The sequence below is a fragment of the Xiphophorus couchianus genome, chromosome 1 (genome assembly GCF_001444195.1).
Source record: "Xiphophorus couchianus chromosome 1, X_couchianus-1.0, whole genome shotgun sequence".
NCBI lineage: Eukaryota > Metazoa > Chordata > Actinopteri > Cyprinodontiformes > Poeciliidae > Xiphophorus > Xiphophorus couchianus.
The window spans coordinates 6,653,415-6,666,838 of NC_040228.1; the positions used below are offsets into that span (position 1 = coordinate 6,653,415).

The 13,424-nt window shown below is 41.7% G+C and overlaps 2 protein-coding genes across 2 annotated transcripts in view; one reads left to right on the forward strand and one right to left on the reverse strand.

Annotated features, from left to right (window-relative positions):
- The window catches only part of bcas2 (BCAS2 pre-mRNA processing factor), a 624,479-nt gene that overhangs the window by 400,174 nt on the left and 210,881 nt on the right, over positions 1–13,424 (forward strand). The gene's annotated exons all lie outside the window — the stretch shown is intronic.
- On the reverse strand, positions 194–13,256 carry tbc1d25 (TBC1 domain family, member 25). The gene is made up of 7 exons (XM_028012757.1): positions 12,267–13,256; positions 10,793–10,902; positions 10,528–10,682; positions 10,281–10,408; positions 9,815–10,003; positions 8,783–9,058; positions 194–6,492 (listed from the first exon to the last, which is right to left on the reverse strand). Exons 1-7 carry the CDS (start codon positions 12,309–12,311, stop codon positions 4,855–4,857), a joined length of 2,541 nt encoding a protein of 846 aa, XP_027868558.1. The 5' UTR covers positions 12,312–13,256; the 3' UTR covers positions 194–4,854.

A 13,424-nucleotide genomic window follows, 5' to 3' on the forward strand; every position in this document is an offset into this window, starting at 1 on the left:
ATTGTCGCTTAACCTCTTTTATAATGATACTTATTTTTTTAGATTATTTCTCATGTTTTGCTTTAGAGAAAGCGAAAGGGAAATCTGCTGGGTTGGCAAAACTGTAATGTATAACCTTTAACTAAATTTGGATTTTGTCAAACGTTTTTGTGAATTTTAGATATTCAGAAAATGACTACACGACACAACCGACTAGTGAGATGCATGATTGTTTATTTGTGTCCAATATACAATAAACAACATTAATATGCGTTTAAAAGATGAACTGGTGTGAAGTGACATCAGTTGAGTTCGAACCAACAGCATCTCACCACCAGCTCAACGAAGTCCATCTGCTCACTGCACGTCTCTGCAGACAGAGGCCGCTCTCCACGTTACAAAAAGCAACAGTCAAATGGGGAAATCTGGAGAAATGTGAGATTTTGTTCTTGAGCTCCGTAAATCATTCTGCACCACAAAGAGAAGCTGCAGACGAGCTTCGAGTGTCACGCAAAACAGTAAAGCTGTTTATGCTGAATTGTTGGCTGCATTTCTGACTCTCTATTTGGTAGAGAAATCATACATCAACAATTCCTGCTGTTCTGTTTCACCATCACTGTCGCCAGTCTTAAGAAAAACATTTCAAAACCGAAAATTAGACGTGCCACAACAAATATTTATTGTTTTGTTTAGTGTTTTTTTTTTTTTTTTTTTTGCCTGGTGGTTCATTTTAATGGCAACCGAAAGGTTCAGGAGTTAAATCAAAGAAAAAGCTCCAGCAGGTGAACCTGCACCGCTTAGACTGCCAGTCCTTGCTGCAATGTGATCTATCAAACTCATTTAAGGCATGTCACCATGAATACATCATTAACATAGGAAAAATAACAAAAGATCATCTAACAGAACAAGAAGACATGTGCCGTCTGTGCTTGTTACAATCATGAGAAAAAGAAAACAGTTCAGATCAAACATTGGAATCACAACATGATGTAGTTCCTGGTTTAATCCTATAAAAATGAAATAATTCTGCAAAAGCTGACCCATTATTATTAGTTTAGGGGGAATTTTCTCTGCCTTTATCCTTAGTCAACATTGTTTGCTTTAGTCAATTCACCTCTGATTCTATTTAATTTAGTGGATCAGGAATAAATTAGGCGATGATTGTTTAGAATAACTCTTTTTGGAACATCTTGTTTCAAAAACCAAAATAAAACAAGCCCATTTGTTACATTTGGAAGAAATTCAAGATCTCTTTTGGGAGACTCGTTTTCCCGGCCAAGACAAAGGTTGGGATGTAGAAAGTCCTCTTTAGCTCAAAAGGGTGGAATCTTTACTCAACGATATATCTTAGGGAAACCTTTAAAGAAATAATTCAGGCAACATAAAACACTTGGTAAACATAGACTGAAATCAAGACATGCTCTCATTAACTAAATCATGCAAAAAGTAAGAAATAAAATCCTGAAAAGGCTGGTGCAAAGTTGGATCACAGTCAAACAAGACAATACCACAGTTCCAGACATTTGTTCGAGTTTGTTCTTAAAACAACCCATCTAAAGGTTAGAAACGGACATTTAAAAGTTGCTGAGTATGCAACTTTTCAATAGAACACCAAGTGGTTCTACTAAAAATCTGAAGTTATCCCTTCAATATAGAGTCAAATTACCAATAAAACTTTAAACAGATTCCAAAAATCACCGTGTGCTTAACTATATTTCACTTTGTTACTTAGTTTCACCCAAAGTATTGTAAACTACAGAGAGCACAGAAGGAATAAGTCAAATTTTCAAATTTTGAGGCACTTGTGCTCCAGATTGTTCTGCTGTTGTGGTCGTTTTACTGTCGGCTAAAAAAACACAGCAGTAACATCCATCATTCAATCTGGGATCCCCTTAACAATAAAAGGCTTTGCATCATTAGTGGAAATTTATCATTAATTGTATATTCATTAATGCGTGTCAATACAAACAATGTCTTGATGGTCTGCCCAGCTCTTAGTTCTGCGTCATACAGCATGAGGTTAACTCCGTCATTTAAACAACCCAACATCTCTCAGGTTCACACATGCTAAAACTTTTGATTTGATCTTTCACAGGTTCTCCCATATCTTCAGAAGCACCAGGTCCTTTTTAAGAACAACTGACCTCTAAAGGCGACAAAGCGAAAATATCAAGGTGTGCAGAGCAAGGCTTCAAAAATAACACACTGATGCTTTTGTCTCGTCAGTATATAGCATAAGTATAGGTTTAAATAGAAATCTAGAAACACTGCAAGGTACAACATGACTACTCTGGACCATACACTGTATGCCAAAGATGGACGCAGTCTCAGCCCAATCAGGATTTCCATGTTGGTGTGGCTCTGACATCTGTTGGGAACAGCCTGGAAGAATCCCTCAGGGCCCTCGCAAGTTATAAAGACACTGACGAGCATTAAAAGGTTGGCACCAAAGACAAGCCAGGTATCAATACAACCCAAAGAAGGAGTGCAACAAAGCTGGGATCCATATTCTCAATAAATCCTGAGACTAAAAGAGACTTCTACAGATGTCATTGCAGGACAATTCTTAGAATTTCTCGAATTTCAAGATTTTTCTTAGAACATTTCTTCTGTACAATCAAAATTAGGGGGCATTTGGTCCAGACTTACTAGTTGGTGGCAGTAATACTCCATGAAATTATTTACCAACCTCCATTAAATACCAGTAGAGGCCAAATTATCAATCAAAGTCCCTAGAGGACAGCGTCACCCATAGCAACGGGGTCAACCACACCTCATCACCAAGAGAAGAATGTCAACCCCTACCTCAGCAGTTGAATGAATCACTCTTAAAGGGACGGTATTATGCATTTCCAGGCACATAGTGGCATTTTATAGCAGTCGAATACCTACGTTACCTTCAGTTGTTATGAAGGTAACATGACTTGAAAGAAATTTGATGCCTTAAAATTTGGCTTCTGTCTCTTTAAGAAGCTCCTGCTCTTTCCTACTACTTATCCACCTTCAGCACACCATCACAAACAGTACTTTCCATTACGCCGCTCACTACCGTTCTGAGGAGCGCTGAACTGAGACGTGGTCCTTATAATGACCTCAGCGGACGCTGCAGTTCCACCAAGTGTTTGCCAGTTACTGCTGCTGCCGCCCGTCTGGAGGAGCTGAGTGGGTCAGGCATGAGGAAGGCCAGCTTGCTCGGCTGGAGCCTGCAGCTCCAAGGAGGAGCTTTGTGGGAAATGATAGGTTGTCATGGGAATGTAGAGATTTCTTAAAGCAGCACTATAGGCAGGTTTTTGATGAGGGAGTAACATTATTGCATGATGAAAAGCTTTAAAAAGTTGATTTTACTGCCACTCTTTAAGGCCAACAGTCCTTGGCAGGAATTTCGAGCTTAAGATAGAAGCTCTCTGAGAGGAATCTTTGAGAATATGGACCCTGGGTCACAAAATAACTGGTAAACAACATTAAATTGGTTTATGTTGTTTACTCCTTTAGCATGCCTCTAACTAAAGGAGTAGACTGACCAACTCTAGGACAACCAGCTGGAAGGCTGGGGCATGGATCCAATTTGACCGACCACAGCACCACTGATGAGCCCATAGATGGCAGAGTCTCATTGAGAAAAAGTATTTCACAATGTATAGTCACTAAATGTTTTTCCACTACTTATTGCAGTAAACTATTAAAAGAGCTCAGTTTTAAAGCACACATTAGACTAAACAAAATAAAAGAACAATTAGCTTTCCATGTGTATGAGAGCAGCAAAATATATTGAACTGTGGCAGTATCAATGTATTCCACATTGCAATCACAAAACACTGCTTGGATGCAATATTCGATAGGAAATATTTTAAGTGCCATGCATGCAAATTCAGCAATCCATTAACACAGTTAAGCCTCAAATTACTAATAACCCTGAGATCCAGATTTTAAATGATTCCATTCAACCGAGAGAGGTTTTGATAGGAAATGAGTCAGACATCTCTAAAAAGTTAAGAAAACATAGGAAAAGATATTCCAAAGGCATGAATAATTTTGTGCTTAGCTGAATATTCGACCTGCTGTATGGATTTTTACTGCTACTGATGTCAACACTTGATGGATCCTGAAGCTCATAAAGAGCAATGAGAAAATCACCAAGAAATAAGACAGACTCAAGAAAATTGAGTCAGTCTTAATAGACATTAATTTATTGTATATCAAATTGCATGTGTTCCTGATATCCTGCCCCCCCATAATGTAGAAATAGAATTAAAATAATACATACAAAGCAATGGTTGACATCACAGTGGCTACGTCCATTTTTTGCATACAGCCTATGAGTTCGACCCAATGCAGAGAGCTATCAAAACCAAAAGTACAGCAGCTTGGATACGTATCAAAAAAAGACAGAGGGTATAAGGCATGAAAGTTTTCTTTTTTAAGAGGAACAGACAAAAGTTTTGTGTTTAATGAGGCCAGATTGTGGATATTCTCTGGTGACTTTGATTAGGGTTCCAGGTGAGACACTTCTGAGATGACTGCAACTGAACTTGTAAGCAAAGCTACAAAGAAGAGGCTGAATGAAGAGAGCAGATCAACCATTCAGTTACCGAATGCAGAAGAACCCAATGAGTATTTCATGCTTGAACAGCCTGTGAGAAAACAGCCGCCAACGGAGCTGTCGGAGTCCATATTTCAGACAGATCAGAGAGAAAGATGAAACATTATGATGCAGACAGATATAGGGAATGCATGTAATCAGGCATACAATTAGCATGGGCAGATTGGTGACAGGCCAATTCAACAGGAGGGAAGGGGCTGTTAGAAAAAGATCTCCAATAGGTTACCAAGAGTCAACTGAGAAATCCATTGAAAATCCAGTGATGCAGGAGGGAATCAGGACACAGAGGAAAGGGAGACTTGAACTGAAGGGGAGGGAATGGTGGTGGCCAGGTTGTAAGTCGAGTTAGGTGATGATGGAGGCGAGGCAAGCGGGCTGTAGATGGGTCTGGCGGAGATGGTTGAAGAGGGGGATTGTGGGGCAGCTGTTGTCGGGGAATCTGAGCTGACCTCGTCCCCTTCTTCCGAGTCCCAGACTTCGCTCTGTAAATAGTCTGCAAACAAGGCCTTGGCTCTCTGCAGCACCCTGCTGAGGTTGTGGCGTCGCACCAGGCGATCAAAGTGCATGGCGATCTCATTGTAGTCCATGTTGTTCTTCATGATGTGGTCCCGGTGCTCCAACAAGATGGACAGGCACAAGAACAGCATGAAGGGGTTCCCTTTGCCGAACTCATGAGGAGGCGGCAAAGAGCAGGGCTTGATGCTGGTGCTTTCAGCTTTTAAAGAGCTTGGTGTGTTCGCTTTGGTGCTGGGGGATTTGTTGCCAGGCGAGGGGAGGTTGCTCGCCGAGGAGCCTCCGCCAAACGACAAAATGGGTGAGGAGAGAACGGATCTATTCTGAGGGGGAGGAGACGCGGCTGATGTTTTAGAAGTACCAGTTGGAGAGCTAATATCTTGTGCTGAAGAGGCTGATACTTTAGAGCCAGTTCTTGGTGAGGTCTCACTTAAATTGGCTGCAGATGAAGCTGTAGACACTAGAGGAAAGTCCGGAGAAACTCCTGGCCAGCTGGAGTTTATAGGGGAAGGTGTGGGAGAGACGGATGAGCCAGTTTTCCAGACTGGAAGTCCTCCAGTGAAGTGAGCGTGTGAAGTTATTGGAGACAAACCGTAGTCAGAGTTTCTAATGAGAGGTGTTCTTTCTCCGGGGTCGTCCTCGCTGTCAACTGTTGACTGCCGCCTTGGGTTGTTTGCTTCCGAAGTCACCGAACTCTGCGGCTGCTCCTGATCCTCCTTATCAAAGCTGCATTGACTTCGAGCTGTGTAGTATTTAAACTCCCCAAAACTGAGTTGTCTCTGAAAGAAATGACCCTGCAAATTTGACTTCTTTGACATTTCTTCAGAATGACCATCTTCAACGCCCTCCATTTCTACACCAGAGCCTACAGTTTGATCGGCCTTCCCTTCAATGATGGGATTCCTGCTCATATCCGTTTCCTCTCTGGATGGCCTCAGCATATGTCGTCTACGCTGCTTCTCTTTTTGCACCGCCTCGTCTTTAAGGCCGTTAACAGCCTCGTCTTTGCACGATGTTGTTTCCTCTCCCTCTAGCAGTGGCCCCACAAGTTCCACCTCGGTTTCTGGAGGATCTGGGGGCAGGGAGCTCCAGGTTACCTCCAGCATCCTCAAAGCGTCATCAAATGCAAACTCTCGCTTGAGCTCCAGGAGAAGCCACCGATAACAAAAAAAGAGGTCGTCGGCTCCCCGGGACACCAGATAGACGTAGAACTCAGGATCAGAGTACTGCAGAAGCAGCTTCAGGTGCTGGAACTTAATGGACATCAGCTGCCCGTCTGGCCGAAAGTTTCCCTCTAAGCGTTTCATAATGCCACAAAAACAAATGAAGGTGTGTGCTTCGTTGTCCATTACTGCAAGTATAGGTGAGGCTATGTCGCTCATGCCTTGGCAGTAGGAAATCTGAAAAACAGCATCAGCAGAACGTTAGAAACGTCTTTAGTCAAATGATATGCTTAGAATATGTGCTTTAAAAAAGATAGAGGATATAAGGCATGAATGACAGTGATGAGCACACTCCTGCTAATCTGCTGACAGCGTGGCAAATTATTTGCTTAGCGCTTTTTTTGCCAACTTTGAAAACTTCTAGCACACTTAGTTTCCCCTAAATTTATTTTTACAGATTAAAATACATTTATTTTATCTGTCAAATAAGTTTTACAGATAAAAGTTGGCATACAGTAAGCAGCAACTTACTTTGCTGTTTTGCAAACCTTCATTTGAATAAAATTTGACATCTGTAGAAGTTTTGGTTATCGACTTCTTCAATTCTTCAAGTAGTCATGCTCTTATTTTGACGTGGTGAAGATTGTTTGTGCAGCAGTTCCTCTTCCTTTCCTCACCTCCTCAATCTTGATTTGGTGAAACAAATGACTTTACTTTGTACCAAGAATGCGTCGCTGTCGTTCCACACTAAACAGTTTAAAATTTATTTTCAGTTTTATTTCATTTCCCTTTGGGATCAATAAAGTATTCGTGAATTGAAATTGAATCTACTGATGTCCTGTGTGTTTTCCCGACTGTCGGCAAAAATCAACAAAAGAGTTAGCAATACAAAAGTGAAACTGAAATCATTCTTTGGGACAGACCTAACACTCAAAGCGCACAGCAAGGTGTGATCAGGGGTGAAGGTAAGCCGGTACGCAGTCATTCAGAATAGCTGCACTTTGAATCAAATGTAAAGGTTTTTTTATGCTCTAGTGGCCTTTATTTGAAAGTTCTATGACAGGAGTAGATTAATGAAAGAGAGAGAAGACATGCAGCAAAGGTCACCAAGCCGGGGAATCGAACCTGCAACAGCAGCATTGAGGACTGAGGCCTTCTTATGTTGGCTGTGCTTAACCCCTGCGCCACCACAGCACACACATTGTTCATCAGTGTTTATACATGCCAGCAGAGGTGGAAAGAGTACAAAAATAATGTAGGCTACTCAAGTGAAACAGGTTTTTTTTTTTTTAAATCAAAATTTGAACTTAGTACCTCATAAACATTTTACTATAGTTACTTTATGATGAGCGAAACAAAGTTTAACTCATCACAAAGTTAGCGAGAACATGCTGGTGTCACGCTATTATTTGAATGAGGAAATTTATAAATAAACAAGCAACACAAAATATGTGTATTTTTAATGGGACATTAATTTCCAATATCTTATGTCAGCTGCTGTTTGTTACGCCTACCTAATAGTTTTAAAAAAAATTCACACTGACTGAGAGGGAGGGGAGATTGGATTCTGTTTGGGTTTAGATTGTTTTAGCTTTGAAGTAGTTAAAGCTAACTGTAAATAGTGGTAATGTTTTTTGTTTCTTTTTAATTAGTTAAGCGTTTTGTGTCTATTTTTATACAGACATGTAAATGTTGAATCTGCCCCTCAATTAGAAATGGTACAGGATAATGATTGAAAAGCTGGGTGGTTTAGAACAGAGTGGCTTTCTTTCTCTTGTTGTTGGTTGAGGAACGTGTGAATAATGTCCTTCTGCTGTGAAGCAAAAAACCATGTAAGCCATGTTTTTTGAAAAATTTATATATAAAAGAAGATTCAGGGCTCTGCGACGTTTGTTTGCCATCTGATTTTTCTTTTTGGTGTGCATTTTCTTGTTTTATTTTGTATTATAAACCTGGTTATTTTATTCGAAAGGTTACATAAAGGTTTGCTGATGTATTTGTATTACAGTAAAAGCTTGCTCAGTCTGCCCGCTGTCAAAATAAGCCAATGCTCCCCCAGCCTCTGCAAAATCCCTCTGGAGCAGGGGCGCTACACAACTCTACATTACAATGTTGCCAGTTGACCACAAATTCATTCAAGCATCGAGTAAAGTTAATGGACCAAAGAAGGAGAGATGAATAGTCAGCACACAGTTTCAGCTCTTACAGCCTGAAATCTGAGAGCAGTGACTGGCTGGCAGAGCTCGCTGTACAGAAACATAGACATCCAGAAAACTGCAATGCAGGGAAACAATTGAACATTTCAGATTGAGGAGAGTTGACTCACACAACTGACACAAACACTTTGTACAGTACACATTTAGCACCTAAGGTGATATACAAAAAGGTAAGAGCACCATATCCTCTCTTTCCCTTTAGTGGACACCTTTGAGTGATGGGGAGTTTTTTATCATCTATTTTCTGAAGATTGCTGCACCCTGACAGCCACAAACTGGAAAAACTCATAGCACTGAGCATGTGTCCACACCTGAGGATGTGTGATGGCAAATGTGGTGAGCAGGTCTGTTAGGGCAGTCAGGTGCGGACTGTCTTCTGAGCCTGCGTAGTACGGATGAGCCCGGTCTGTCCTCAGGACGTCCTTGAGGACATTCCCACGGATAAACTCCAGGTCCTCGTGGTTGGCCCTGGCTGTCCACTCCCTCTTTAGTTGCTCGTATTCCCTCGTCTTCTTCTTCATGTAGTCCATTCTCTCCTGACCGCTCAGTCCATCGGGGTACACATTAAGGAGGTACCGCCAAACCACCTAACAAATAACCACAGTGGAATATTCAGAAATTACGTATGTATGGTATAAGCATGCATGCCTTTTTAAAGACAAACAGTTTAGTCAAAAACTCATGGGCAACTAAGATCTGACCTGCACTGTAAAGAATGACTAACTCATATGCTGTTTTTGAACAATTTTTTGATGCCAAAACTTTCTGTTTTCAATTTTGTTTGAATATTAGTACAGCCGATGTCAAATCATGGCCATAGTCTCTATGTTTAGTGCACTTGCTTTACCACTAAACTATGCGGTGCCACAATGTGTAAATCAATTCTGCAAAGAAGACCGGTCCAGAATTCCTCCACAATAGACCAACATGCATAATTAGTTCAGAAGTAGTATTTCATGACCACATTATGACCGACACAATCAGGGGGAATACTGCCGACTGATAGCAGACAGTCAGTGATGTCATCCTCACTGAAGTTAAGCCACAAATGGTCATTGCTAATGAAGCTGGTGGCTTAAAGAGTGTAATGAAAGCCGAATGGAGATCCGACCGAGTGTTGAGTTTATATAATGTACAGTAAATTATATACATTTTCAGTTGGCCCACATTTCTGAACTACATATTGTTCTGATGTTACATTCAAATTTCTGCATGGAAAGTTATTTTGGTTGTCAGTAGCTGGGAGCCATAAACATGTAAAGTAGTAGAATTAACGCTCAAAGTATCTCACTCTGAGTATAATTAATATATCTGGAATAAATTAACTTCAATGTAGTGGAAACCTTTCGCAGCGACGGCTCCACGCCACCGTGGTAGATCCGCAGTCGGAGTTCTTCAGGCCGAGTCAGCTGGCCCTGTCCGTTAAGGTAGCTGTGAAACTCTGAATCACTAAGTGGAGGTTTGAAAGGCTTCATCTCCTCTCCATAAGACCAGGTGAAGGCCTGCTGGACTCGGGACAGGGTCCGTCCCACCTGAACACAACCGAGGAAACAAACACTTGGATTCAACAAAGAACTATTCTAACTTGATCACTTCTTGAAAATAAAGTCAGTGTTTTTAGATTAGATTAGATCCCAGTGATCCTAGGAGCCATGCTGTCAGGGGCTTTATGCCATGCCCTCACTCATAGGCATGGTTGATTTTGCGGTCTGAAAATCAGATCATTAATCACCCAAAATTCAGGCAGATTTATCAGTGCAACCTAGAAAATACTGAATACAAAAAACATCTGAAAGGAGATGAACGTACTTGGGACAGCAGAGTCTGAGTGAAGGGAAGCGCTGCAGAAGCCAAAGACCTGGTCCTTTCTCCAAGCAGCAGCTCTGAACCAATCACATCTTTTGGGCTTATGATGTCCCAGTCTTCCATTACTGGACCTGAAGCCAGGAAAAAACAGATGAGACTAACTACACTTATTTTATGCCAAGTAAATATTACAGTACGGCTCACTGTCTTTATGGCATGGTTTGCTTTAAAACTGAACTGCTGTTCTTACTGTCCTCAGAAGGCTTCACATCCATCTTGAGCTGCAGGAACGGCTTGGCTGCACTCATAAATGCAATGTCCAGATCCCAGTCAGACAGCAGAGACAGGTACATCTCCACGCTGCTTCGATCTCGAGACAAGTAGCTGACACTGAAATTCCGCTTCCTAGTTTGTTTGGGGTTTTTTTCCCAATCAGATGACAAAAAGAAAATGTTTAATAGAACCCATTCAAGTCAACTCTTGAGATTAGATCTACTCAACCTGAAGCTTCTTACCCATTGAGTTCGAAGGCTCTGATGAGGATATGCTGCAGGACCTCCAGTGACGTTATCTGAGGATCAACAGCAAAGGAGCGAGACTCCGCAGGAAGTGCCCCATCGCATTTCTAGAAGAAATCCCAACACAGTTTCTAAAGTATCAATTCAACAAAGGTTTGTTTGTCCAACATATGCAAAAAACATGGCAATAAATTGTAATCAATACAGTATAAAACAACAACGCTGCATCATTTGCTCTAAAAGGAGATGATTTTATTATCACTCAACTGGCAAGTGTTCCTCTGCTTCATTACTATGCCAATCTCTCAGGTGAAACATGCTTTCATGCACAGATACAATTTATTTTTTAGGTTATTTTAGTTGTCGATCATTACTAAAATGTTTTAGTTATCAATTATTCTGACTAGGGGTGCACCGATTGCAGTTTTCTGGCCAATCGCAGATTATCGATCTTTAAAAAGCATGACCTGCCGATTCCGATTTTGGCCAATACAAATTTTTTTCCGTCTGAAATATCGCTAAATATATCAAAAAAAGTCACTGTGTTGGCTGGTTGGGTGACTATTGTTAAGTAGCAAAGAACGCATTTTCAGCTAAAAAAACACTTATATGCCACATTAGTTACTTTATGAAGCATCTATTTATTTCCATTTTTACTACCAATTTTGGCAGAATCAGTATGCTACACCATCTATTGCCTAGTAACGTTTATATCTCATGGGAGTTGCTAAAATCTTATTGGTCTATATAAATTACATCCAAAATCCGAAGGCCATCTGTAACACAGATCTTCAGAAAGACTAGGAAGCTATTGGCCAAAGGCCATTTTGAAAAGTTTGGCAGATTGTAAATAAAGAAAAACGAAGAGGGTTGAACGAGGATGATTTATGAATCTGAACAAATCTTATAAAATATCCTCATCGTTTCACAGAAGCGCCTCCTGTGGGGTTCGAGCTCCGGGTTTGAACAATTTCACTTTGATTTCTGCAGCCGGTATTAAAGCAGCATCACCACAACAACAAGCCTCTTCTCCAAAGGTTGGCGGAGAAATCACGTCACACCGTTAACGGAGCGCGCGCGCGCACGCGGCTTCTGACCGAGGAGGTGACGTCAGTCCCCAGGTTCAGTGTTCGGCTAAGCGAGTTGTTTATTGATCCCTGATCAACAGAGTTAAAGCCTCAGCTGTGACCCGTGGACATAATCTATAAAAGCAGCTGATAAGAGGAAGGAGGGAGGAGCTGCGTGGATCTCCTGCCTCACAGATCCGCGACAGTAAACAAAGCCGGCGAGAAACAAACAACACAGACATAAACAGTGTTTGGTTCTGAGCTCATCTTCTCAGCCCCGCAGAACCTACTGTGTCCAGGATGACCTACTGCGGGGTCAGCTGCTCCGACAAAGACGTAAACACAACGAGAACCGGGTTAACGGCGCAGCTAGCCGCCACCAACTACCGCCGTCCGCAGCCTACCTTGACTTTAACCCGAACCACTCCCCTCTCCTCCTCGCCTGCCATCTTAAGGATCCCGTTTCGGAACAGAAAGGCCCCTCTCAGGATGCTGTCCCTGGTACACGGACTCGGTCACCGAGACATGATGGTGATGCTAATTCCAGCCGAGCTCCTGTGGTCTGTCAGTTCCTTCTGCTTCGATTTTTTTTTCGGGAAGTTTGCGTTTGCAACACCGCCACCTGCTGGTTAAGGTGATTATGTCATCGATTGCTTTCTTTTTCTTCTCTTCCCATTTTTTTCTTTCTTTCTTCTCTATCTTTTTTTCTTTCATGCTTTCTTTTTCCCTTTTATCTTTTCACCCTTAAGAACAACCAGCACCAGAACCACCAGAACCCCCAACTCTTCTTCTCTCTATACTCGGATGACAGGACCTCAGTGACCCATGTGAAGCTCCTGAAGTTTGCAGATGGCACCACTGTTATTGGTGTGACCTTGGATAGTGATGAGTCTGCATATAGATGGGAGGTGGATCAGCTGGTCTCCTGGACTAACAGAACCCCCCCCCAGCCCACCCCTCACCATCTTCAACACTGTGTCACATAGACACTGTTCAGAAGAATGCTTTTGTGATTTGGCTCATCAACAGAACAGAACCGGTCCAGAGAGCAACAATCAGGCCAGCAGAAAGGATCATTAGGGCTGACCTTCTCTCCGTTCAGTTCTTGTACAGGTCAAAGGTCAGGAAAAGGGCCGCTGACATCTCTTCAGACCCCACACACCCTGGACACAAACTTTTAGGAATTGTACCTTTTGGTCGGTGCTACAGAGACAGAAAGTCTCTTTAATGAACATGGTGAACCTCTTACAGCCTCACTGGTCAGCTACTCTGCTCTGAACCTACATAAACATATTGGAACAACGGTCACAACCTGCCTTGTTTCTATTTGTAATACAAAAAATACTTGTACATACTGTTTATTTTATGATTCATTTTTATTTAATCTAAAGTTTTCATATTTATATTTAACACCTGGACATTAAACAGAACTGAAATTCCTTGTTTGTGAACTGTGAACACGACCTTAGCCAATAAAGCCGATTCTGATTCCATCGGTTGTCAACGAACACAGCGTCAGGTCACGAGACGCTCTGCTTTGGTGCATGCTGGGATATGTATTT

Excerpts from the sequence above, each read along its gene's own strand:
- tbc1d25 (XM_028012757.1), bottom strand. The coding sequence starts at position 12,311 with ATGGCAGGCGAGGAGGAGAGGGGAGTGGTTCGGGTTAAAGTCAAG. Across the intron at positions 10,683-10,792 it reads AGAGCCTTCGAACTCAATGG|GAAGCGGAATTTCAGTGTCA; the intron begins GTAAGAAGCTTC and ends CAAACAAACTAG. Across the intron at positions 6,493-8,782 it reads TTGCCATCACACATCCTCAG|ATTTCCTACTGCCAAGGCAT; the intron begins GTGTGGACACAT and ends GCTGTTTTTCAG.